At 36.9% G+C, this 27,846-nt stretch overlaps 5 protein-coding genes and 1 long non-coding RNA gene across 6 annotated transcripts; 2 read left to right on the top strand and 4 right to left on the bottom strand.

Annotated features, from left to right (window-relative positions):
- Positions 1-2,074: 2,074 nt before the first annotated feature.
- LOC126596914 (non-specific lipid transfer protein GPI-anchored 20-like) lies at positions 2,075-3,415 on the bottom strand. Its single transcript, XM_050263614.1, has 4 exons — positions 2,947-3,415; positions 2,809-2,835; positions 2,561-2,617; positions 2,075-2,449 (listed from the first exon to the last, which is right to left on the bottom strand). Exons 1-4 carry the CDS (start codon positions 3,281-3,283, stop codon positions 2,238-2,240), a joined length of 633 nt encoding a protein of 210 aa, XP_050119571.1. The 5' UTR covers positions 3,284-3,415; the 3' UTR covers positions 2,075-2,237.
- Positions 3,416-5,857: 2,442 nt separating this feature from the next.
- On the top strand, positions 5,858-7,101 carry LOC126596311 (non-specific lipid transfer protein GPI-anchored 5-like). Its single transcript, XM_050262859.1, has 3 exons — positions 5,858-6,362; positions 6,561-6,617; positions 6,726-7,101. Exons 1-3 carry the CDS (start codon positions 6,047-6,049, stop codon positions 6,851-6,853), a joined length of 501 nt encoding a protein of 166 aa, XP_050118816.1. The 5' UTR covers positions 5,858-6,046; the 3' UTR covers positions 6,854-7,101.
- LOC126596307 (protein CDC73 homolog) lies at positions 7,084-9,424 on the bottom strand. The gene is made up of 3 exons (XM_050262853.1): positions 8,185-9,424; positions 7,936-8,018; positions 7,084-7,808 (listed from the first exon to the last, which is right to left on the bottom strand). The coding sequence occupies exons 1-3, from the start codon at positions 9,245-9,247 to the stop codon at positions 7,716-7,718; spliced, it is 1,239 nt and encodes a 412-aa protein (XP_050118810.1). The 5' UTR covers positions 9,248-9,424; the 3' UTR covers positions 7,084-7,715.
- A 1,349-nt stretch (positions 9,425-10,773) lies between these two features.
- On the bottom strand, positions 10,774-13,623 carry LOC126596310 (uncharacterized). The gene is made up of 2 exons (XM_050262858.1): positions 13,313-13,623; positions 10,774-11,288 (listed from the first exon to the last, which is right to left on the bottom strand). Exons 1-2 carry the CDS (start codon positions 13,587-13,589, stop codon positions 11,038-11,040), a joined length of 528 nt encoding a protein of 175 aa, XP_050118815.1. The 5' UTR covers positions 13,590-13,623; the 3' UTR covers positions 10,774-11,037.
- Positions 13,624-13,960: 337 nt separating this feature from the next.
- Positions 13,961-17,774, bottom strand: LOC126596312 (uncharacterized). The gene is made up of 8 exons (XR_007613942.1): positions 17,489-17,774; positions 17,278-17,342; positions 16,738-16,858; positions 16,101-16,158; positions 15,408-15,453; positions 15,130-15,200; positions 14,254-15,035; positions 13,961-14,154 (listed from the first exon to the last, which is right to left on the bottom strand). It is a non-coding gene; the product is annotated as an uncharacterized LOC126596312 (long non-coding RNA).
- Positions 17,775-22,457: 4,683 nt separating this feature from the next.
- Positions 22,458-26,264, top strand: LOC126596309 (isoflavone reductase homolog). Its single transcript, XM_050262857.1, has 4 exons — positions 22,458-22,827; positions 24,901-25,141; positions 25,243-25,446; positions 25,933-26,264. The coding sequence occupies exons 1-4, from the start codon at positions 22,498-22,500 to the stop codon at positions 26,097-26,099; spliced, it is 942 nt and encodes a 313-aa protein (XP_050118814.1). The 5' UTR covers positions 22,458-22,497; the 3' UTR covers positions 26,100-26,264.
- The last annotated feature ends 1,582 nt before the right edge of the window (positions 26,265-27,846 follow it).

Below are 27,846 nucleotides of genomic sequence, written 5' to 3'. Positions count from 1 at the left end.
AATTCACCAACTTTCTGACTTCGACCTTCTTCAATTATCAACTTCATAAAACTCATAAACGTCAACAATTTACAACTCCCTGAACAAGCAACTTCATAAATTTCTTCAATTCCCAACCACTGCAATCAGCCTTAATCATATACGCAAACCCCGAAACAGATCATATAAAATTCACACCAACACTGCATAAAATTTCATTGACCCAAAAACACAAACACCTTCTGTGCAGAATTGAAAAACCAAAGAAATGTAACGACCTGATTCCAACAGTGCCACCAGAAAAGATTACAGCAAGAGCACCCATCCAAGAACAGCAACTAGACTCCAAGAACTTCAAGAACCATACCCAAATCTAATGCAAATTCAGTGAACATTATCAAAGGAAAAAGCAAAGAACCATACCATAAACTGCAGAAAGAGCAAAAAGTGAGACCTTTCTGCTCAAACTAAAACTCTGAAAGCTGAATCGTTTCTTCCCCAAGACCCAGTGGAAGAAACGTGATAACACACAGAGCTGCAGCAGCGGCATCACCGATCAGCCATGGGTAAGGTTCACGGATCGCTCGCACGTGCCGGGAACGTTAGGGGTCAGACTCCAAAGGTGGCGAAGACGAAGAAGCCCAGAGGCCGCGGTTTGGAGCAGGGAGCGATTGATCTCGTTGATTCACCCAGTGATCTCGTTGATTCACACCTTCTCGTCGATTAGCGGAAGCACCGAAGAACTTGACGAAAATTTCATTCAGGCATTTTCACAAACACCTCGATGGCGGCAGAGGACGGCGCTAGCACAATCTACAACTGCAGCGCAATCACCGACGCCAAAAAACAAGCAGAACCCATATTCGATGAAGGTCGGTCTTACCAAGATGCTCCACAAATTCAGAGGTGTTTGAGATCCTGCGAGTTAGCAACAGCCAGAAGATGGAAGGCGGCAGAGATCTTCAGTTCTTGGAGGCGGTGAGGAATCGGTTGTTCGGGCTCCACCTTGACAGCACCTTTAAGTCTTCCTCCGTCATTGATCCCAAGAATCCCACGAAAAACATTGAATAGGAGAAGCTCTCAAAGAGTTGGGGTGAAATCTCTCTCGGCCGCAGTATTCCTTTGAAACAGAAACTAATGGAAAATTGGAAAGAAACTAAGCTAGAAACAGACGAAAAATAATGAAAAATGGAACCACCAGAATCAATGGCGTGAGCCTGGTGGCTCTGATACCATGTTAACTACATTGTAGTGTTTGGGAATTGAAAGGAAAATCAAGAAGAAAGATGAAGAGAAGAAAGATCAATACAGAGAGTTTGAGAGAGAGAGAGTTTAGAGAGAGAAATAGGATTTGTATTAACTTGTCAAATGAAGATTACACATACTGTTTATATAGAAATCCTAACCACTTTAACCAAATACTAACTACCTAACTATATTACTAACTGTATTACATTTTTACCCTTAATAGTAACGTTGTCAGTGCTGATTGAGTTCATGGAGCCTGCAGTACTTCAACCGGAGCCAACAGGACGGCTCCCAGATCAATTGTAGAACAAGATTGAGATGGCACAATTATACCTGAACAGTGAGTTAAAGGAGGTGCGGATATGTTACACTTTGATAATGGCAATGACAGAGGAGGATTTTAATTTGTGACTTGAGCCACATGCTAAGCTCAAACATTGTATGAATGAGATGATGAGTCTGTTCTTCCTCAGCTTTTATATAAATGTTTGCAAATTCTCAAATTTGCAGATAACCACGTCATATGGTTACAAATTCGAATTACGAATCCAAATATCTACTCAAAGTCGACAGATAGAAACCAAAATCCTTTTTCATTACGGACAAGCTATGACCTTAGTCATTTCATCAAACGCTTCACTCCTTCCTCCACGCAAAACTTCAAGAATTTCAGAATCAATTGCATCTCTGCGCAAAATTGAGTGTTTGACCCCAACATTCTTGCATCCAGGGTGGAGTGAGTAGTGAAGTGATCGATGCAACGTCTCACGAAGAAAGAAAATTGTTTCAGCCATTCGTATGAGTCTTGAAGTAATTTACTGAAACTGAATTTGTGAAAGGTCCCAAATTAAAATGAAACAAATATTTAATTTCACTGGTTCTATCAATAACCACCTAAATATGGCTTACAATGATCTGAAGTAATGAAATACAATAATCACACTCAATTATAAATAATATTTCTCAAACAATGTACGACAAATGTGAAGAGGCAAACATATACAATCAGCCTAGAAAAACTTCATAGCTAAAATGCCGGATGCCAATAGCAGAAGGGAAGGCGAGTAAGAGGGTGTAGCAGCCGATGGAGTCACAACCGGGCGGCTCCCAGGAGTTGCGTTTGGAGCTCCAGAACCCCCTGTTGTGGATGGCGGAGTTAAATCTGGTGTGTTGTCGGATTCTGGTGACTCAGCAGATGAGGTGGGTGCTGGGACAGAGGAAGCTGCTCAACAGAAAACATGTTATGAGGCAATCAATATCAAGAACCATTGCCATTTCGAGCGCTTTTAGCATTAAACAGCTTCGATGAAAATGTACTAATTTAAGAAATTACCTGTAGGAGCAGATGGTGAAGCTCCAGGAGAAAGAGTTGGCGACAGGGATCTAGGACCTGCCAAATTCAATTAGACAGCATTAGTTCACCAACAACCATACAGTATAAGAAAATGTTCACTCATCAGACAGTCCGACATGTTATGATATTAGATTGTCAATATCAATTATTATCGTAATATAACATATTTAACTGATTGACAAGGGAACATTAACCTAAAATTACAATACTTCAGATTAAAATGGTACCTGGAGCACGAATAGGTGCACCAGCGGCTGCACATTGATCATATGTTCATGTTAGTAATCATATCATAAAGTACACATAATTAATCATGTTTATAATACTGAAAAACCATGTCAAAATTACTAAAGTTTTAAATCAACCTGGGCATTGGAGAGGGACGCCAGGGAGGTTGCAGGCACGAGGAAGAGAGATGGCTAGAGTCCGGTTGATTGGCAACTGGAAGGGAAGGCTTCCATTCGAAAGGAGGCACCAACAGTCCCTGCTAGTACTTGTGATGGATTTTAGCGAATTGCAGCAGGCTGCGGTTGGTAATGTACCATTGGCGCTGCTATTAGTGAGAAAACTCATGCAAGAGGAAAAGCTAGCAATCGTGTTGGCAGTACATGGGGAACCAACTTGCGCGGAGGCTGGCAGAGCCAGGACCAGGGCCACTGCCATTGCCATAACTAGACGGGGAAATGGCACGAAAATCTCCATAGTTTCTGAATAATTTGGTGGAACTTGGAAGGAAATTTGTGGTTAATAGGAATTGGAAATGCGTACAAGTTTATGATGAATTGTGAGGTGTTTGAGTTGTGTTCGGAAGTGAGAAGGGTGAGAGAATTTATACATGAAGGGAGGCGGAGGGAAGAAGAACAGGTGAATTTTCTGAGTAGGTTTTTGGAGATCAACTACCTTAACGAACTCATGTGGAAAACAATAGGGTGTTTTGTTAGCGGTGGGGTTAGCATTACATGCCATATTTATGCAGCATCTTTTGACTTGCATTTTCGCTGAGACTTTGGTGAGTAAGAAACGTCCAACTCTGGTTTTTATTATGCGGCTTCATATGGTTGGTTCATAGCTCAAATCGATGTCATTTGTTTTAAGGTTGAAATAAAATCATACTACTAGGAACATAAAAAGTGAAAATGTAACCAAAATGAAGTGGCACTAAGTGAAAAAAAGTGTGAGGATATAGTTAGCAAGATTTTATGTACTTTGGATCCATCCAAAACAGTCATTCTAAACCTCGCAACCGTGGAGAAATTCTTCTGTGTAACTAGTTGTTTATTAATATATGTCCAAGATTTTATCTTAATTTCAATCATTGTTATCAATCTTCTCTAAAACGAGAAACCCTAAATTGAGAACCAAAACTTAATCGATAATCTACTTGTACACAGTTAGGAATTAGCAAAAGAAACCAACAGGATCCTCTCCGGATCCTTTTTGGTGAGGATCCTAAGAATCCGTGAATCATGTCCATTTATCGTACATCGTACGGTCAGTTTTTGTCAAGTATTGTTTGTGTTTAATTTTAAATAAAATTATTTAAAATAATTTACAACCGCACGATATACAATGAATGAACACGATACATGGATTCCCGAGATCCTCACAAAAAGGATCCGACAAGGATCCGCATTCCAAAAGAAATACCCTATGAACATGTTGCTATTTCGTTGAGCAGCTTTTTAAGTTTTCATGAAAAGAGAAGAATCCTTTAATTCTAGAAAATGAAAAGAAAAAAAAAACAATTCGCTTCAATTTTTTTTTTCGTTACAGACTTAAAAGAAGAATTTACATAAAATAATTTCACTATTATGTGGCGTTTCCGCTTAGACCCCCCCCCCCACGCGCGCGCGGGGAAACACTCTCCAACCCATGTTAAAATTTTAGACTAAATGTCAAATGTTATTTCTGGGCCAAATACCCCCCCAGCTTTCCCCCGGGCTAAATCCCAAATATTTATCAGAATTTAAATTTTTTAAATTAGCCTAAGTTCATTCTTTAATAATTCCGGGCTAAAATTTTAGGACAGAAGGGTTGGATCAGAAAAGATGTTTCTGGGCTAAAAAATTTAGCTTTTAGCCCAAGGGTTGGAGATGGTCTTAATAAATTAATAACTCATTTGCCATGTCTAAATGTCTCTTAAAATGCCAAAGCATGACACCACAATTGCAGTAACCCGATTCAGTATAATTTGCTCTCCAAAATAAGGGTTTCAATAATAATTTGACAACTCGAAAATTTTGCTGACCAACATGCAAATACAAGATAAGAGTAGTTCACCATACCTCATGGACAGGTGTTAGAAAATTCCTCATTGTTCTCAATCATAAGCTCAAGTCAACTTTCCTTCTAGTCACTACCAAGATCTCTTCCAACATCTATAGCGTCTAGGAAATTTAAGAAGTTGTGTTTTAACAAGTTTCTGTTTGAAGGACTTGTTATCGTAACTGGTTCCTCTTGGATTTGAGGTGGTGTGTTTAGGGTAACTCTTAACAGTACTCTAAAAGGTTTTATGTAGTTCGTTTGGTGCTTATTAGATTGGATTTGATAACTCACAATTTAAGGTATGTCAACGTTGTAGCAAATAATTTTTCATTTAAAGGGATTAATGAATTTGACATTAAGAAAACTTATTCTTTGTAAAATTTTAAATGTACCGTTTGTGTCGATTGGAAGGAGAAATTCTCATGTCACCAACTGACGACATGTCAATCGTTCATTGGATGAGTCATATACTTTTTAAACACGTGGCAAGTATTATTAGACAGTGACGCCACTAAAACTAAAATTTGATTGCATGAGAGAATCTCTCAATTGAAAGGGATACGTTTCTTTCATGATCAACTGATCGAATTTCTTTAAGTTGCTCAAAATAGAATTTTTTTAAAAAAAAACATTTCTTCATTCAACATACTTTAAATCCAAACCACCCATTTTGGACATCTAAATTTTTTAAGTTGGGATCTTATCTATATGCCGGAAACAATACAAGTTTGAAGTTCGTGGAAAGGGATCCTCTCCGTATCCCTTCCACCAAATCCATCAAATCTCAATCCGGATCATTTTAAAAGTTATAATAACTTTAGCCGTTTGATCAAATTTTAAGGATTCATATTGATGGATTTGGTGTAAGAGATCTGGAGAGGATCCCTTTCCCAAGTTGGTAACCCAATAACCGACCTTCATACTATTCCACAGCCAGCTAAGCCATATAACAATTGAATCAATATGTTAAAACCTAAGCTTCGTAACTAAACGAAGAACCCATTGTGACATAATGCAAGTAGGAATAGTTAGGTTACCAATTATTCCAACATTTTTGTCCTCTTTCTTCATCTCCACCCCTACAAAAGGCCACATATTTCTCCTCTAACTTCACCAAATCAATCAAAACGTTCAAATCCCACTTGAGATATCGCATTTTCCCAATCACTTCTCGCACAAATCCAAACAACTTGTATTCTAATGGCACAAAAGTTTGAGATGTCTCTAGTCCTTGTCCTAGTGACCATGTTCTTCGCAAGGGCAGCAGCACAGTCTAGTTGCACAAATGTGATCATCAGCATGTCACCCTGCCTCAGTTACATCACTGGAAACTCCTCAACCCCTACTTCCGGATGCTGCTCGCAGCTCGCTAGCGTTGTCGCTTCCTCCCCACAGTGCTTGTGTGAGGTTCTTAACGGCGGCGGATCATCTCTGGGGGTCAACGTGAATCGGACTCAGGCTCTGGCATTGCCTGGTGCTTGCAATGTCCAGACCCCACCACTCAGCCAGTGTAACGGTAAGCCTGCATAGCTCAATGTCTTGCGTCGACGATTAGAAAGAATCTCACATCAAGGAATTAAAGCCTTGCCTAATATAGTATAAATGATCTTAGGCCTCTCCACCCTATTGTTTATTGGTTTTGGGTGGATGCTCACATTCTAATGATCCGTCTTAATCTTCTTCTAATAACTTGTATACCGTTATATTTACGCAGCCGGTTCTCCAGCTGACTCACCAACAGGAGCAGCAGACTCTCCAAATAGTCCTTCAGGTACACAAAACAGTTCATATGATTCTTTTAGCTGTGAATGAATCTTCAGAAATTTTAATCCTCTGCTCCACCTAAAAGGTTGACACTATTGATGTTCATATTATGCAGGAAACGGATCAAAAAATGTACCATCGACTCAAGGTGGCTCGTCGGACGGAAACTCCATCAAGATGTCTGCTACGACTCAACTCTTTCTTCTCTTGGCTGCAGCATATGCTATCTTCACAATGTGCTGATTTTTCTTTTCTGTTGGCCAAACATTTCAAGTTACACATAATACTGTTTGTGATTGTTCACGTATTCGATTATTATTTTGATTCAGTTGTTAGATTATTGATATATTGCCTGTGACCTCAGGGAGTTGATATAGTTTTTGTATTTTATTTTTGCTAGATATGGTTTTTGTACTGTTGAAAGAGGCAATCCTGCTCTCTTCCCTTTTTTGTTATAATAAAATTTTTCTGGCTTTTCAGTGACAAAATTATCAATTGATTAGAAATATGATAATAAACATCAATCACAAAATACAACTTCGTGTAGAAAACTTACACTTACTGTACTACAAGCTTTCCAATCTCCGTCCTCCCGAAGAGCCACATTGCACTTCCTGTGCAAAGGTTCATCTCCCTACGAGCGGGTGGAGATGTAGGACCAGTATTAACTTCCGCCTAGTTTGCAAATATGCAGACATCCTACCTTCAGATGAATCTCAACAGTGTCTTGCTGAACCTCCGGAGAAGATGGTTCAAGGGCACCAACCGCTGTTCCTCAGTCAGTTTTTGATTAACTGGGAAACCCTCCGCATATCTGCAATGATCAGGCAAAGGTTTGATAAACATTGCAAATATGTAAAACGACAACTCCATCTTCGAGTATCTATCCTCGGTCATTCTCCTTGCCAACCCTTGATATTCAGCCGAGCATCTCCATGGACTCTTAGATTGATATAGTCTCGTCACTCACAAAAAATGTAATGTTACATTATCCTAAAATATCCTCAAATTTTTTATAGCAAAACTTAAAAGTTAAAGGACCACAAAAGCGCAAGCCGCACCAACATGACTGTTGTAATCTCTTTCTTCTGCAACTTGATGCACGTCAAGAATGTGATCTTGACCGCACAAATTCTTCTAATCTGTCCCACACCTCCAATGCCGCAGCTCTATCTTGATGTCGTTTATTTTTGCTAATCTGCACATTTAGAACACAGTTCAATATCGTTCGAGAACAGAACAAACAAATAACAAACATGAAGTGACAATGATTTCAATTACAAAACCAAGTCCCTAACCATCTCAAGATGGTGAAAAATTCTTACTGAGATGATCTTCACATTCCACTGCTTCACAATCTTTGCCGACTCCACGCTATCATCTTCGAACCGCATGAAAAAGCCCATAACTGCAATACAATCAAACAGATACAAAACAAGCCAACATCATATCAGCTACAAATACAATGAAGTTTCAAAAGCCACATAAAACAAAGTCAGAAAGCTAAATCTCAACGAACCAGAAAACTATTTTTCAATGCAATTAAAACCTCACAACTGAAAATTTCCACTTACTCTTATTGAAAATCTCAACATGGTCCTTGAAAGGCCAATCCTTGAACTGCCATTCCTTCCCCAACACGAAAACCGCCACAACACGGTCCCAATCCTCCGCCTTCAATGCTGAGGGCTTATCCCTAACTTCATAAGCCGTCACCACCCGATCCCTATCCCTACTAAACTTCTTCTGCACCGTCACGCAGTCCGGCTTCGCCCCATTCATCTGCTTCACCTTCACATCAGTGGGTATATAAACCCCATCTTCCAAAAACTCCTTCACATTGTAAATCGTAATCAGCGTCTGAAACGCACTGGGCACCAAAATTATGGGCACCCCTTCCCCAACTTTACCTCCTTTCAAGTGCAATTTGGGCTTCGTATTCGGGTCGTAACCCGATTCATCTCCGAACCCGGTCAAGCCCCTCTCGTCGGAACCCATTAGCCTGCTCTTCGCCACCAGCCCGTCTTTCCTCTGCTGCGACTCGATACGCTGCCGTTCCTCTTCCCTCTTCGTCGCCGAAGTCAAAACGGCGTAAAAGTTCCTGCCTTTACACTCCAGCAACCCCTCGCGGTCCTTCAACGGCCTCTCGCTGGAGCAAATCAAAGACATGTAGTCCACCGGCGTCTCAATTTGAGTGAAAACCCTAGAATCCAAAGCGGCGTAATCGCCGTTGTCGTTGCTGATGTGGTTACCGTTGCTGGCGGAATCGAGGGCGGTAGGGATTTTTGGGTGGTGTATGGCTTCGTTCTGGGGAGGGAGGATGAACTCGATGGAGTCGGAGGAAGAGATCTTTCCGGTGAGGTAGTCGAGGAGGGGCTTGCGGTCGGGGAAAGTGACGGAGGGGATCCCCTGGGTGCGGGCGCACTGGATGTAGTCGGTGTGCTTGATTTGGTGGTTGTTGACGTAATAAAGGAGGGTTTCGAGGGTGTAGAGATTGCCTTGCTTGGAGCGGTAGGCGGTCTCGGCGTGGCAGGGGAAGCTGTACTCGGAACCGAACCGGAACTCGTCGTTGACCCGGACGATCTTGTCGAGCTCGCCGCGGATTGTGAAGTCGCGGAGGGTGGAGAGCGGGTCCATGGAGGATGATGCTGTTGCTTCAACTGTTGCAGTGGAAAGTGATCCGAGTGATCACTGAAACACTCTGATTACGTGCGGAGAGTAAACGGGACGTATCTGGTTCAGGGTTTGGCCCGCTTAGGGAGAAATATGATTTTTTACCCTCCTCTTCTCATCATCTTCCATCTTTTCTTCTCATCTTTTTTATTTTTTTATTTTTTTATAAAATATTAACGTCTCTTAATTATTATTACTGTTCAAATAAAAAGGAAGAAAAGAAAAAAAAAAAAAAAAAAAAAAAGGTGAAAATCCTACTTTCTTGTGGAATGGGGTTCCCTCGCATTTATAGGGCTTCGGTGTAAAGTGGGTTTGTACATTGGGCCTTGACATATGGTGGTGCTGTGAATTTAGTCTAGCGCACAATATCAAAAAGTAAGCAATACTTATCGTGTCATAAAAGAGGGATTTTTTTTAGTGTATTCGAAAGACAATTGATACACCATCTATTATAATATAATATAAGTGGAAAGGCACTTAAAAATAAGGCTAAAACCTCGTACCAAAAAAAGTGACTTAAACCTCAGACCATGAAGAGAGGGAATTAAGCGACGAATGTGATCCAGGCTACTGGCGAGTAAGCGGATGAAAAAATTATAAACTTCCTCACACCGAGTGACTAGGTAGCGTGATGAAGGGGAGGGATTTTCCAATGTGCTCGGAACACATGATACATACACCGTATATCATTATACAAGTGGATGGACACTTGAAGAAAAAAAAACTTTCTTCCACTTATATAACAACATATGCCTTACCACCCCGTATTTCGAACACATTGAAAATTTTCCCAATGAAGGTAATGACTAAATTGCAAGCACCACTAGCAGGGCGCCAAATGTACGCAAACTACCTCAAACTCTCACTTATGTTATTCATTTACTGACTTTTTAAGTTTTCTTTAATAGTTCGAACTTCTCAGTAGTACAAAAAATGAACAATCAAAGTAAGATTAAGAAAATTTTCTTTTCTTTTCATTTTTCAATGGATAAAAAGCCCGATTACCCAGTATTCCAAACTACTAAAGACAAGCCCCATGACTTGGGCACTATTTCAGGCTCTGATCCATCATTTTCCCGGGCAAACTTGTCATTTTATTTAAGCTTTTGCCAAAAATAAAAAGAGTACTGCCTCTTCATTAAAATTAGGTTAAAAGCCATTTGGCCTTCACTTAGGTGAAAACCCGGTGCTTAAGAACAAGCACAAATACAAATCAAATTACGCACCCTTTAGAAAGCTGATGTAAAATCAAGCCCAAACAGAAGCAAACAAGAACTAGCGTTAGGACCAACTCTAAGGGTGTGCAAGTGAAAAGAGCTTGCCTGATTGATTCCCTTTTTCGTTTAAATGACTGCTCGTTGGGTTCAACCGTTGAGGTCGAAGATGAAGCAGTGGTGGAGGACATTATGATTTCTCGACACTTATTAAAAAAAAAATTAAGTGTGATGACATAAATTATTATACCAAAATTGTAAGTTTTGCACACAAAGTGAATAACCCTTTCTATATTTATTTTTCTCAATTGGTTAATGAGAACAAACAACATGCTATGGTATCAAGAAAGAGTAAATTTTTTGTTAGCCTTGCTTCAAATATTTAATTTAACATTACCATGGCGTTGGAATTTGGTTTGGATGTTTTTGACAAATGAGCTGCCCAATGGTTGAATCCTTGTGCATCTGTTTCACGCAGTACTGTACCACCAGTTGAACCGCGTGTCAAAACGCTTGACAGATGCTCTACACACAAATGTATCATCCTGTGATATATTTTGTCACATAGCCGTAACAAGAACAACATAATTCAGTTTCATTAAAAAGGTCAAAATGCAATGGTAAGATTTTAAGAAAACACAAAAAATAAACGTTATGTTCCTTATGAAAATCTGGATCCAAAAAAGCCAATTCATCAATTGAAACTTTTTTAGCAGTCTGCAAAATTTGAGCTTCGTTTTCTTGGATTGCAGAGGGAGAGTATTTCCAGAGCTTCTTTACAATCACAAAACCTGCAGGATTCAAAACATCTTATCAGTTTAACAATTATAAAAAAATAAAAAATAAAAAAAGATAGCAACTGCTTTCCATTTAAAAAAAAAAAGTGTTTTTTTGTTGTAAAAACGAAAAATTTACTCACACTGACCATACATATTCACTTCGGGGATGTTTGGGTCAATAAAAAACAGAGATGAACTAGTACTGGAATCATCAACCAATATACAGTGCAGGTTTGTATACTTTTGAACAGTTCCTAGAATCATCGATTTTCAAATCCTGTATATGCGAATTTTGATTTTGTCCGCCTTTATGTATGGTCTTAACTGATTAACAGGAGTTGGGCGCACAGTTTACATTTATCCTATCAAAAGGGAATTTCAATGACATATCAGAAACTCCCACAAAACTAGAAAAAGAAAAAAAGACACAAAACTATAAAAGATCCACAATTCATTCACCCATGGTCTGAAAGGAAGTCATGGAGAGTTTAACAACCATTTGTACTTTTGCTATCTTTTCCACCCTGTCTTGCATGCCTATATAACAATTGCACAAATTTTATAATGTCCAATAAAACCAAGGACGCGAAACAGAGACCCAGACTGCAAATCCCGTGAATGACACCTCCAAAGAACAAATAATATTGACCAAAAGAACGGGATACCCGAGTTTTAACACCAAGAAACGAACACCTCAGCCACCATCACTAATAGCAACAACTACAACAAAGAAATCACAAAGTTAATGACCACACAGAAAAAGAAATGACAACAACAAAATAGCCGACACTAAGACCGCACAAAAACTCAAGTACAGAAACACCAAGCCTAACCCATTCATGAACCACCACGAATCCAGTCACATATCACAAAACAAACCTCCATCTAAAAAAAGATACAAATTTATGTCATCATCTGCAAATCAAAGCTGAACCCAAAGGCTTCAAAGAAACAAAGCACACTTTCATAAGAATAGTATCACACTAAAACAACCACATCCCCAAACCAACTACCTCATAATATAATTTTTTGCTTTCGCTCTCCACCGACGAAATGAAAAATCATTCCATCCTCTTTCATTTCACCATGAATCACATGTACAAATCCAACCTCTTTCATTTGACCACAAATCTATATTATCGATGATGTTGCAGGAATGGCAATCCTCAGCTTTCGTGTTTTGGATTGAAGAAAAATGGTAAACATGGAAAAAGTTACAGCACCAATGTTGCACACACCTCCTGAACATCTAAGAAATGGCAATCGGCTATTTTCGTTAATCATAGAATAAGTATACCATTTTTTCTACACCTTGCTGAGGGATAAACTGAATTCTGACTGAGTCAATGAGTAAGATTATATGAATAAAGAGTTACATTCTATAATGTACTACATATTCCTACTATACCTTCATCCTGCGAGATTAAGAATACTTGAGAACGATGAGTTGAAATCAATACGCCAATTATTGCTTTACACCAAGACTAAAGTGTGAATGCAATTTTGTACTTTGCAAAATGAACCCTATCCACCTGCAAATCCATAACTAAGACTAAATTGTCAGTGCAATTAATTGTGAGACTAATCATCAATCAATGGCATCACCCTCATATGAAGAAAGGGAGACTCTTAAAAACTACACACCTATAACAATTTGCTTAAATAACTAACGGATCAAAACAATGAGATGGCCAAAAGGAAAACCCACCAAACAGCAAAACGCAAACTCTCTACCTCCACCACTCATGCCTAACCACACTTCTTATACCCCCCCTCTCTCTTTTCCCAACCTCTGCTTCAGCAAATCACTTAACCAGACCTCTTTCTACACAGGCGTCGACTGCTGCAGCATTCTAAAACCCTAAAATCTATTTGAACGCATGATTCAAAAGGACAACATCACCAAAATTGAACGATAAACCCAAAAAATGAACAAAGGCCAGACATATTTAAACGCAACAGAAGAAAACTCATTTTCCAAACTAACATAAAAATATGAAAACGAACAAAAAAATCTTAAAAAAAAAATGACGCACCACAGGGCTCTCCGACGTAGCAAAGAGGCACGGAGCAGAGGAGAGGACGACCGAGAAGAAGCAAACACAAAAGCGCACGAAACCAAAGCAAACAGGCGAGAAGAAAGCAAAAGAAAATGCGAGAGCAAAAGACAGCGACCCAACAAAGAAAATATGAAAAGGGAAACAAAAAGGAAACAAAATAGAGAGAAAAGAGCATAACAGGATGATCAACACGTGGCAGATGCAATCCCCACCCTCTCCTTGCACCAATCCCCCGAAAACAATGAGAACCCATTAAAAACCCGAAGGGCAATTCGGGCAGTCAAAAAACACCCACCAATCATGGACGATGATCAACACGTGGCAGATGCAATCCCCACCTTCTCCCTGCACCAACGCTCAAAAACAATCAAAACCCATTAAAACCCCAAAGGGCAATTCGGCCTGTCAAAAAACACCCACCAATCATGGGCAAAGCCGACATTTCAATATAGAAAAGAGGGAGAACAACGCCAAAACACAAACCAAGCAAGCGGCATTTCCATCCTGACACTATTAATGAACAGTGCCGGAACCCAACTGGGTTTTAGTATATATAACTAGCAAAAGTGCCCGTCCGGTGCTGCAGGTTTTAAAATCATATAAAATAAGTAGAAAGTTATAATGTGTATATATACTATTTACATACATGTGAAATCTATTTACAACCCTAAAAAAAGATTTCAACTTCAACATAACAAAAATATTTTGCAGAAATCTTAGCAAGAAACAACTATATACATGAAGGGATCCCCTATAATGAATAGTTTGCACAACCCAAGATGATATAGCAAGAAATGAAAAACGAAAAACCTTTCCTTCTGCCAAAATGAAAGTAGTAATAACAACATGAGTTTTAGACATATTTACAGTGTCAAATATAAGAGCATACTTATTAGCTATTAGCTATTGGATTATACCTCATCAATGACAAACAGCCAATTTCCGCACCATTTTTCTAAAGCTTCATAGTTGGCATAGTCTGGAGACAAATCTCTCCACTTCTTTGAGATAGTTTCGAGCAATCTGTGGTTCCCATGGGACACCTTTGCTTAACATCTCAATGCCAAATCATCAGGAGATTCAGGAATAAGACATTGGTGCAAAGTTTCTCTATATTCCAAAAGATTGTTAAATAAAACCAACCAAATACTCGAAACCCAAAAAGAGAAAAACTACATGCGTATAGAGCTATAGATAAGATAAAATTCAGTTCTTTGCGAAACCAAAAAAAATGAAATAAAAATAAAACCCAACAAAATAAAAGATGAGTATATGCAGTAATAGTCATATAAGAGTGAGTTCATCAGCTGAAATTTGGTATTTCAGATTGGCCCATTCATCATTTCTATAAAATTTCAATCATGGCATTCCCACTTAAAAAAACTAATATCTTAGTATGAATAAACTGAAAAGCTATATCATTGTAACCCGAATCAACTTATCCAATCAGAAAAGTAGTGTAATATCTGTAGTGGAACATAACCTGGTCAATCCAGCAAGTTTTGTGCGAAACTCATTGAAATCTTTTGATGTCCTTATCATTCAGGTAAACTTGTAGCTCATTTTCTGCGCATTGTCTATTTGAGATTGAGAAAATGACATACCTTGCAAGTACTCAAAACAACTTGGCATGTTCATGCTCCAGCAAATAACATCCATCGGCATATGTCAATTTTAGTACTCGCCCACAATCAACTATCTGAAAATAGAGAAAATTTAATTATTAAAAAAATAAAACAACAAACAAAATAGGCAATACTCTTGGTAGAAAAGTGAGGCAATTTGTGCTGCACCTGTAGCCAGACCTCTGTATGAACTTCAGCTGTGACTCAAGTTGGGACTGCATATCGCTCAGCTTCTCAAGCTACAAAAACAACATCAATAGTATACATGACTCAAAAAAAAAAAAAAACGAAAAACAGTAGAAACGGAAGGAGAAAATTGTATATATAGAAAATACACTGCATTAAGCATAAAGCCAGGAACAAAAACCACGCCATTGACATTCACATCAATCAGCTATACCAGAATCACTAACCAAGAAAGACAGATAGTAAAATGTCTTACTTACATGCATAGTGCATCTGCTGCAAGTCTGCACGTGCTTTCTGCCGGGACTGCATTGAAGGGAAAGGAAAAAAAAATTACTCTAACATGAATTATTTCATAAATACCATAGATTGTCATGAAGAACATGTATTTTGAAATTATAGATACGATTTATACCCAAAAAAGTAGATAATAGAAACTGCTAAAGCATCAATTGAAAAAATAAAAAGCATCTGCACATGCACACTATGATAAACGTCAATTAATTGACATTAAGTCAAAGAAAGCATATGCTAAAGCATAATTAACCCAACCTACTCTAATCCATGAACTCAACTCGGTTATCCCTACCTATTCTGAAACCGAGATACAATTGGATCATCATCCAAGAACCGATATAGGTGGTTCCCATCCTCAAATAGATTTTTCTTGGTGTAACATAAAAGCATTGTTCAAAACAAAGGAAGAAAATATGACAACAATGGCATAATATATGTGACGCAAGTTGGTTTGACATGAAAACAAAAATTGTAATTGTCGACTTATATTTCACGCCTTCATTGTTTAAGAAATATGTCAGTCCAACCATTTGTAGATCAAATGTAATTTAGCTTGAGTATTTTTCTTTGAACTTCTTTCCACTCAGAATTTCCTAGCAATAAAACAAAGTGAATGAGAATATAAAGACACTTCAAGGCAAAGTTAAGGGACTCACTCAAGAACAATATGCAAACAAAGAGTTTGCATGCAAGCTTTCTCCCAAATTCAATAGCCTGCACATCATAACAGAAATCGAAAGGTAAGAGGGAAGAGTTAATAACAATAAGATTAGCTAGCAATATGTTTTGCATATATATAGTAGATACAACACAATTGATGAAATCATTTCGTGCATATGAGATACAACATCATCATTTAACTGCATACACAGTGCTACACCCTCTCCATTTGCTTTTAAGACAGGCATCCCAAGAAGTTCAAGTAGTTCCAATAAAACCACCTTTAGTAAATAACTGATAAGCACTCGAAATGTCTCACCAACAAACCAAAAGGTATCTATGTTGAACAAAGAAATAATAGATATTCAAATAGAATTAAACTGATTGGAAAATTTTCAGGGAAGAAAAATGATCACAGAATTTTAGACAAATGAACACGTTGCAAAAAAAAAAAGATCAACGTATGTATAAACATGGATACTCAGTCAACTACTAAAGCATGAGCAAACGAAAGGTCTGCAATTAGGTACAAAAAAAACCCATTGCACCAAAAAGCCAAAATAATACTAAAAATACAAACCACAGTTTTTAAATTGATAACAAAATCTTAACATCAGAAACAACCGACCATACATTCTTGAATATACTTTGTAAATGTGCTGTTCCTCGAAACTGAAACACCATTTTAAGCCACATGCAAACTCGATGAATCAATACCAGAGAAACGAAAAAACCTTGCAATCCTCACCTGCGACTTCAGAAGCGATGAAGTTCCGTTAGCCACAAAGGCTATAAATGCACCAAACAGAATAAACATTGAACAATAATTAAGCTCACTCTCAATTCAAAGCCTCAATCTTTATCTAAGCTAAGCAACAACGAAAAAAAAAGGCATTGTAAAAAACAACAGAAAATTTATTGGGTAATGTAATTTATACCAATAAAGTACTATTCAATTTCAATTTTGATGCAACACCTCCACATTCCCAAAACGATTAAAACCAAAACACAACAAACTCACCCCAAATTTTCCATTTTTTTTTGCATCTTTCAACACAATAAACACATCATGGACTGTTCATATCAACACGGATGGTATGATTATATTTAAAAGATAGTGAATTAGTAAAAAAAAATAATCAAAACTTGGGAATTATGGTTGTTTAATTGTACCTAAGCTGCAGTAGTCATTGTTGGTGTTGTGGTTGCTGGTGTTAATCAGCCTTTTAGGGAGTGACCTTCAATTATAGAGGAATACAGAAACTGAGATTAAAATTCAATTTCTCTGTGCACAGGACAGTTTAAAGTTTAAAGATTAAAATTCTACACACTTTCTAGCCCCAAATTTTCCCAGGAAACAAACGGAAAGTGAAAGAAGTCATACCTGGTCCACGAAAGCAGACGCGATCAGCGAGTTCGGCGGATCATGCTGGCAGAGATATCTAGTGAGAAAACGAAAGCAAACAGGGGCAAACTCCCTTTGCTGCCCGGGTCGACTAAAATTGGGGACGGCTAAAAACCCAGAATTCAATCGCTGAGGAAACATAAAATTTAAACGCCAAAGAAGTCAATCACCGAGAAAACATCAAAAACCAAGATCACACCAAAATCCATAAAATTAAAAAAAAATTAAGATATGGGTTTTATTTAACGGGTAGTGAATGAGTAAAAATAACTAGGGTGGATTTTTTTGCCAAATTGCCGTGGCAGTCGAATTGCCAACCGTTCGATACCGATTTTGTACCAAATTTTTTGTACCAATCGATAATGGTACGATATTGTACCGTACCGAAATTTCATGGTACGGTATTGGTAATGGATACCATTACCACGGTATTACCATACCATACCGAAAATACAATACAATTTATAAATTATATAATAGATAATTATATAACACATATTTATAATATTCCAATAATTTGAAAATAAAACCCTATTTATATTAGCATTGTTGTTGGTGACTTTGATCTCTTAAAATTGTGGAAATCAAACACAAAAGAGTTCCTAATTCTTTCACAAATAGCCAAAATATCTTTGTAACCCCCACTTCTACTGTTGCTAATGAAAATGCATTTAGCCTAGGGAGGAGGGTTGTTAACCCTTTTAGGGTATCCTTAACTCCTAAAATAATGGAGGCACTAGTACGTACTAGTGGTTGGCTTAGGACAGATAAAGTAAACTTCTACAAGGACCAACGAAAGATATGCTTCAATTTTAGAAGAGAAAACAACAAAGATATGCTTTAATTTTTTTAGTAAATTTGTTATTAAATGGTTTTCAACTTTAATTCTTCTTACTACTAATTAATATGTTTTCTTTGTTTTTAATGTAGGCTTGACACAAACTCAATCTTCTACAAGTTCAATGTCTCCTCCAAAAGCTTCGACATCTCAAGCTTGAATAACTGATCAATGAATTCTCCTTTTTGAAGTTTACTTCCAATTTTCATTTGGTTTGAAACTTTAATTTCTATTTGGATTGTTAACTTCTATTTGTTTTGGTTCGTAACTTCTATTTGGATTGTAAGCTTAATTTTTATGATAAATCTTGATGCTTCATTTGAATTATTATGTGTGTGAATTGTGAATGATGAATAATAGATGAATTTAATCTATAATGTATGAGATAAAGGTACAAAAAAAAAAGTTTTGCCCTTGAATTGGGTTAAAAAAAACAAAAACAAATTTTGTCCCAAAACAAAATGGCAATTACCATTGCCATACCATGCCAACCGAACTTTTGGCAATACCAAACTTCGGTATACCGAAAGTTTGGTATGGTAATAGTAATAGATTTTACTAAATCGAAAGTTTGGTACGGTAATTGGTACAAGGGTTTTGGTACGGTAACCGTACCGAACCCACCCCTAAAAATAACATGAATGGTGCTGAGGACTAAATCAAACAACAGTAAAATTAAACCCTACTTTATTTATTTTTCAATTCGAAAAAAGGAAGATGGTAATGATTTTTCTTCACAAACCTCTCTAACCCAATGAAAGGCGCAAATGTCATGTCCTTCAGAGCAACTCCAGCCATGGAGCCTCCACTATTGAATCTACTATTGAATCCACCCTTTTAAACAGTAACTGCTTTTAATGAACAATAATTACCATTTGCATCTCCACCCTTGGAGCCCTTCCTCTGGCAATAGGCAATAAAATATTAGTTTTTTTTGTTTGTTTAAATAATACAAAATAAAATTATTTGTAATTTCGGATAAGATTTTTTAAATCGTTCTCATTGTGCCACGTGTCATTTTATAAAAAACAATTATTTAGCGATGGATTTCGATAAGATTTTTATCCAATGTCATCGTGCCATGTGTCGTTCTCTTTTGAAAATCTTTGACGATAGATTTCGATCAGATTTTAACTCGTTCAAAATTGCGCCACGTGTCATTATCCGAAAAGATAATTATTGGAGATAGATTTCGATAAGATTTTTATCTAATACGATCGTGCCACGTGTCATTATCTTTTCAGAATTTTTGAGGATAGATTTCGATCAGATTTTTAACTAATGACAGCATGCCACGTGGCCTTATCTACAATCCAATCCTTTCTAAATCGTCCATATAATCCACCATCCATCCTCATAAATCTCACACCAATTTTCTCAACATCTCTATCTCATTATTCATAGTTTCTGCTTCTTCTTCACCATGAGACCTAATTGGAAGCACTCCCTTTCCTCTTTGAAGCTTTCTTACCTTGAGGCCTAATTGGATAACGGGTTGACCCCGACCCTTGTTCAGGAATGGGCGTTTCAGACACTTCTTCTCCATCTTCTTCATCAACATGGGAGTCATGATCGGGTGTAAAGTGTGGAGGGGTGCTGTGTACAAAGGTGCTGTGTAGAGGGATGCTGTTCATGCATACTTCTGGACCAACAGACACAACTTTGAATTTAGGACAATTTTTAACAATATTCCAACATTCCCACCGGGTGAATGATTTGTTTCTTGTTTTGATTTTGGCAGCATACCATGCTTGTGCTTGAAGTTGCTACAAATAATAATATTGAAATTAGGTCACAAATAAATAATACAAACAAATAATAATAATGAAATTATGTCACAAATAAATAATGCAAACAAATAATAATAATAATGAAATTAGGTAACAAATAAATAATAATAATGAAATTATTAGGTAACAAATAAATAATACAAAATAATAATAATAATGAAATTAGGTCACAAATAAATAATGCAGGCAAATAATAATAATAATGAAATTAGGTAACAAATAAATAATACAAACAAATAATTATAATCAAATTAGGTAACAAAATAATAATACAAACAAATAATTATAATATATTCTTACCTCATCCGCATAATTTGCCCCACTTCGAACATTACTACTAGCTTGTGTCAAGGCATCTCTCCACATACTAAAGGAATGACTAAGTATTTTCCAACGACTGGACATTGATTCTTTGGTTCTTTTCCCACTCATTTGCTCAAGAAATTTGGTATGAATTAAACTCCACATTTCTCGCAACTGCATCTCATTTCCCGTAAGGGAATTATGAGTAACTTCAACCCAGCTAGTGCACAACGCAACATCTTCAAGAAGCGACCAATTCGTACCTGCATCAGTAGTCATTTTGTGGAAAAAATTGGATTGAAACTTTGAAAAAAAGATAGGAATTTGATTGAAAGTAGTTGAGAAAATATGAATTTGTGGTGTAAGGTAGATGGAGAAAAAGTGGTATTTATAGAAAAGTAAAAACAATTTTTTACAAAAAAATTTCAGATTTTTTACAATTTTTTTGGATTTTTTCCATTTTTTTTTAATTTTTATTCAAATAATTAATCTCTACCTTTGGATTTTAAAAATTTTGAATTCCAACACTCCAGATTGTGCCACATGTCACAACGGTAACTTTTCTTAATTTTAAAACTATTTTTTCTTTTTTTTTTTAAATTTATAAAGCAGATTAATATCAACCGTTGATCTCAGATTGAACGGTTGATATAAAATCATCTTTTTTTTTTTATTACCGTTGCAAATCAGATGGCTCGTATTAAAGAGCTGTTGGAATCGAACGGACCGTGGGAAGCCACGTGGCTTCCCAACGGTCACTGATTTTTCTGAGGCGCGCGGGCTCGTGCCCTGATTTCCTGTCGGCGACGCGCCCCCACTCGCGAGTGAGGGGCACGCGCCTGACACAAAAAAAATAAAAAATAAAGCCTGGACCCAGGCATGACGTCACGGGCCTCAGGCCACAGGCCTGTCGATTGCCCACCCCCCGGCCCTCGAGCTTCCACCCTCACTCGAGCTCTCCATGGCTGGAGAAGAACCAACCGGGCCTCGGGCCCTTTCCTGGTGCCTGTCCCCCGAGCAAAGAGCAAGGCTGGACTTGCTCTCAGTGAACATATCTCTTCTGGGTTCTTCCTTTACCTGCACAAAAAGTTAAAAAATTAAAAACCCACAGAGAAACAATAGTGGGTTAAAAAGAAAAGCAGCAACAATTCAAAAACAAAAGAAAAGGACTGGCAAGAGCGGGAGAAGCAAAGAAAAATTCAAAGAGGTGGATTGTCTGCCCTTCCATTTCCATACTCTTTCCCATTTTCATACTCTTTCCATCTTTTTCTGTTACGTCAACATTTTATATTTCTATTATTTTTTGTTTTATTATTTTTGTAAAAAAATTAATATAAATGTTGACGTAATTTAACCGTGACCATAAAGAGTAAGGAAATGAAAGGGCAAACGATTTACCTTCCAAATATAAAGGAAAACGTAAGAAATTTTTATTGTTTGTTGTGCCACAAATCATGTAGCCCTGTTTTAATCACTTTTTTTTTTTATCTTCCCACCAGATATATATGCATTTAAAAAATTAAGAAGGTATAAAAATTTTATCGTTTGTTGTGCCACAAACCATGTGGCCCGGTTTTAATAACAGTTTTTTAATATTTTTTTTTTGTCTTCCGACCAGCAATACATAGACTTAAAAATTAAGAAAAGACCTACAGAACAGATGAAGGAACGGATGAATACAAAGGACAAATTCGGAATTTGACTGTACAAAAAAGCAAACAACAAAACATGGGAGTGAGAAGAAAGAAAGGGCATTTCCGTCCTTTTACTGTTCATGAACAGTGAAAAACAGTACCAGCCAAACTGAGTTTTAGTATATAGATAAATTTATTGATCAGGCTTGCCAGATCCCCACCAACTAATGAAATGATATGGAGTGACTTTTACAACAAAGTAAAAGTCTAGGCTAGGTTGCATGTCAACTATTGTCTGCAGGAAGGAAATGGAACAGTATACCTGCAGGGGTTCTCGACTACTATTATATATAGAGCTAGTCTTGCCTTCATGACAAACAAAGCAAGAGGCAAAAAGAAGCATCCCAATAACATTTGGTAGACATGGGAATGAGCAAGGTTCTTGTGGTAGGTTGTACTGGGTACGTAGGACGAAGGATTGTTAAGGCAAGCCTAGCCCTAGGTCACCCAACCTATGTCCTTCAAAGGCCAGAGATTGGCCTTGATATTGAGAAGCTGCAGATGCTCTTGTCCTTCAAAAAGCAAGGGGCTCACCTTGTGGAGGGCTCCTTTTCTGATCTCCAAAGCCTTGTTCGTGCTGTCAAGCTTGTCGACGTTGTCATTTGTACCATGTCCGGGGTGCATTTTAGGAGTCACAACATTTTGTTGCAGCTCAAGCTTGTTCAAGCTATCAAGGAAGCCGGAAATGTTAAGGTATATATATATTTTTTCCATCTTCAGTCATCAATTAGTTGCTGGATTAGTAGTATTTATTTGTCCACTTTGAATAAAAAAGAACAGTGCAATTTAATTATCAAATGACATGGTAACTACGATATATATGACCTCATAGTTTTGAAATTAACAAATAAAAGTTCAGAACGAACACAAATATACATGAAAAAATCACCGCACCAAAAGTTTGGATTTTAAAAAGTAGGATTTGATTGGATGTTTCATAGCACACGTCACACAGCATGCAGGAGTTACAAGTAGAGTAAAACCACACAAGTTGTGTGCTGTGTTCAACATGAATGGTGAACGAAGAAATTCACAATTTTAGGTCAACAGCTTTATGTTCTTGGGGATGTATTATCCGCACGCATCTTTTTTTATTTTTCACATACTTTTTGTTAAATTCTGTCATTTGATATTCTTTAATTCATCCAATTCGACAGCCAAAAATTAGAAAAGTGTGTGAGAAGTAAAAAGGGTGTGGATGCACCCATGTTGTTTCCCTTTAATAAAGGTCCTTCCTTACTGAGGAGAACTAGACTTGACATTTGTGTCGTGTTTTTCGTGTTCGTGTCATTTTCGTCACATACTCGATATCTTAATGAGTCGTATCGTGTAACACCTGTTAAAGTAAATGAGTAATATGACTCAACCCGAAATCAACTCATTAATATTACCAGGTAATATGATCGGACCTGTTAAAGAAAATATATTTTATATCAATAAATAATGAAAATGAAAACATAATTTGATCCATAAAATGGAAAATATAATAATATTGTCACATAAATATTACTTCAAAACATTAAAAAAAAATTTGCCTTCACATTTTTAGATTTAGACATTAATGATTATGAATTTAATTTATGTTGGACTCCCTTAAAAATACCATTCACGAGCATTTGCATATTTTATTTACATATTTTCACAATTGTAAATTAATTATTATAATTTTTTTATTGTGTTTTGTATTTTTAAATTACTTGATAATTTTATTTTTAATGTGTATTGTAATTTTTTTAATCTCACTACTTTCTTATAGTATACTATAAAAATAGATAAATAAATAAAATTTAATTTTTTAAAAATTTATATAGAATAATATTACAATAATACATACTTAATATATGTATATATACATATATACGTTTTTAAGTAGTTAAAAAACAATCATGAAAATAATTTTTTTCTTAACGTGTCATACGGGTTACTTACGTATCACCCTCGTGTAAACCAGCTAAGGACCTGTTATTAGTCATTATCGTGTGACCCGATAATGACTCAATTATTTATCGTGTTGATCTGAAACTTGTTATTTTTGTATCGTTTACATATTGTGATAACGGATCGTGTAAAAAATTACTAGATCTAAAGAGAACCCATTTATTTTCATTAAGAATAAGCTTTTAATGAGCATTTTGGTTTTAGGTGAAATTGGGCAAAAGATCAGTATCATGTAGCCGGTTATTTACTATTTAATAGTGATTATATGATATGGGAAGAGATTCTTTCCGGATCTCTCCCACCAAAGTCATCCATTCCATTAATTCGAACCTTTGAAATTTGATCCAATGATAAAATTATTATAACTATTAAAGGGGTTCCCTGTTTGTAGCCATTAGATCAAATTTCAAGGGTCCGGATGAATGAATTGGGTGGATTTGGAGGGAGAGATCCAGAGAGGATCTCTTCCCATATGATATATGGTGTTACTCTTTGTTTATTATAATGAGAAATGTTAAGAAGAGTTTTTCAAAAAGTGGAATTCTCTAGGTATTCTCCACAACCTCATGTTTTGCCACAATCTTGTGTCAACATTATAAAATAGTGTGCCAAAAACATGAGTTGGCAGAGAGTATCTTTATAGCATTTCTCTAATATCATAAACCATTTAAGATCTTCCTCTTCAACTAACTACATCGGGATCAACATCCTCCCCTTAGTATAGATGAGTCTAAAATATCATTTATAATAGAAAAGAAATCATATTGTTATTGTAGGGGTGTTGAATTATGTACTTTTCTCTTCCCCTTCCCTTGATTTTCTGTGCAGCGTTTCTTGCCATCAGAGTTCGGTCTAGACCCAGCACGTATGGGACATGCACTTGAACCGGGAAGAGTCACATTTGATGAGAAAATGGTAGTGAGAAAGGCAATACAAGATGCTAAAATCCCCTTCACTTATGTATGTGGTGCTGCCTTTGGGGGTTATTTTGCGGGTAACCTTTCGCAGATGGGGACCGTCCTTCCTCCAAGGGAGAAAGTGCTTATTTATGGAGATGGTAACTCTAAAGGTACACATGTTTCTACATTAATTACTATATTTGTTTGGTTTAATTTAAACGACGCGCGTAGAACTAATCATTTTTGCTGATGATCTTCATGTTTTGTGCAGTCACTCTTATGGATGAAGATGACATCGCAACATACACGATCAAGACGATAGATGATCCACGAACATTGAACAAAACATTGTACCTTCGTCCACCTGAAAACGTACTCTCTCAGAAGCAATTGGTCGAGATGTGGGAGAACCTTCTCGGAAAGAAACTAGAAAAGATCACCATTTCTAAACAAGACTTTCTTGCTTCTATGAAAGGTATTTAATCATTTGAAATCGGTTGTGTTCAAGAAAATTACTAACATATATTCATTAGTAAATTAATGGCTCTAGGTTACCCCCAGTTAACTGCATTTATATATATGTGGTTAATCATGTCGATCAATCAACTCCTTGTCGATTAATTACGGATTAACTGATACCAATTAGTGCTAAGAATTTAGATTTTAACTCTCGGATTGTGTGATGTACAAAATCCATTGTTTAAAATCTAACATAAGCTTTAAGCTTAAATTTCACACCTTAAAGTTGGCAACCATGTAATCATATAGAAAACTCCAAAAAAATAAATGATAGAAACAAATTAAAGTGGGGTACTTTCAGTTCTCAAATTATAGGATGTTAATCTGTAGCTACGGGGATCAATCAACATTCATATATAGCTACTTGTGGTTAGTCAGCATTAGAGAGTTACATATCTTATCTAGTTTGATTTTGATCTCGATCTGAAATATTATACTTCAGGTATGGACTATGCAGGCCAGGTAGGAGTGGGGCATTTTTACCATATTTTCTATGAAGGCGATCTGACAAACTTTGAAGTCGAGGGAGAAGGAGTAGAAGAAGCTTCAAAGCTTTATCCAGAAGTGAAATATACACGCATGGATGAATACTTAAAATTATATGCATGAAATCAATCCAATGTATTTAATAATAGTTTCTCCAAAAATTATATGTCTATGCACTTTTGTGCGTGTTACACAACATAGTAGTGTGTATGTTCAATCAATACGAGCGTGGCAAAGGTTTGCTAAACATTGCAAATATGTAAAATGACAAGTCCATCTTCGAGTATCTATCCTCGGTCATTCTCCTTGCCAACCCTTGATATTCAGCCGAGCATCTCCATGGACTCTTAGATTGATATAGTCTCGTCACTCACAAAAAATGTAATGTTACATTATCCTAAAATATCCTCAAAATTTTTATGGCAAAACTTAAAAGTTAAAGGACCGCAAAAGCGCAAGCCGCACCAACATGACTGTTGTAATCTCTTTCTTCCGCTACTTGATGCACATCAACTGTTGCAGTGGAAAGTGATCCGACTGATCATTGAAACACTCAGATTACGTGCGGAGAGTAAACGGGACGTATCTGGTTCAGGGTTTGGCCCCGCTTAGATCATCTTCAATGGTTGGGTTAAAAGTTAAATATTTTAGCCCGAAAAATTTAGTTTTTAGGAAGGAATACGATTATGTACCCTCCTCTTCCCATCAACTTCCACTCCTTTTCTCGTATTCTTTATTAAGTTTATTTTGTCTTTCTCTTTTTATAAAAAATTAATATAAAAAATTAATGTACCTTAATTATCTTTACTGTTTAAATAAGAGGGAAGAGATGGAGAGTAAAAAAGAGGGGTGAAAATCCTACTTTCTTGTGGAATGGTGTTCCCTCGCATTTATAGGGCTTCTGTGTAAAGTGGGTTTGTAAATTGGGTTTGTACATTGGGCCATGACATATGGTGGTGCTGTGACTTTAGTCTAGTGCACAATATCAAAAAGTAGGCAATAGTTATTGTGTGATAAAGGAGGGATTTTTTTTAGTGTATTCGGAAGACAAGCAATACACCATCTATCATAATATAAATAGAAAGACATTTAAAAATAGGGCTAAAACCTCATACCATAAAGAGTGTGGCTTAAACCTCAGACCATGAAGAGAGGGAATTAAGTGACGAATGCGATCCAGGCCACTGGCGAGTAAGCGGATGAAGAAACTATCAACTTCCTCACACCTAGCAACTAGGTAGCGTGATGAAGGGGAAGGATTTTTCAGTGTGCTCGGAACATAGGATACATACACTGTATGTCATTATACAAGTGGAGGGATACTTGGAAAAAAAAAAAACTTTCTTCCACTTATATAATAACATATGTCGTACCACCCCATGTTCCGGACATATTGAAAAATTTCTCAATGAAGGGAATGACTAAATTGCAAGCACCACTAGCAGGGCGCCAAATGTACACAAACTACCTCAAACTCCCACTTACGTTATTCATTCACTGATTTTAAATTTTCTTTAATAGTTCGGACTACTCAGTAGTACGAAAAATGAACAATCAAAATAAAATTAAAGAAATTCTATTTTCTTTTCATTTTTCAATGGATAAAAAGCCCGACTACTCAGTAGTCTGAACTACTAAAGACAAGCCTTGGGCACTATTTCAGGCGTAGTCTGAACTACTAAAGACAAGCCTTGGGCACTATTTCAGGCTCTGAGCCATCATTTTCCCGGGCAAACTTGTCATTTTATTTAAGCTTTTGCAAAAATAATGAGCACTGCCTCTTCATTAAAATCAGGTTAAAAGCCATTTGGTCTTGGCTTAGGTGAAAACTCGGTGCTTATGAACAAGCACAAATACAAATCAAATTACG

Source organism: Malus sylvestris, chromosome 13 (assembly GCF_916048215.2).
Source record: "Malus sylvestris chromosome 13, drMalSylv7.2, whole genome shotgun sequence".
NCBI classification, from domain to species: domain Eukaryota; kingdom Viridiplantae; phylum Streptophyta; class Magnoliopsida; order Rosales; family Rosaceae; genus Malus; species Malus sylvestris.
This window is presented reverse-complemented; position numbering and strand designations above follow the sequence as displayed.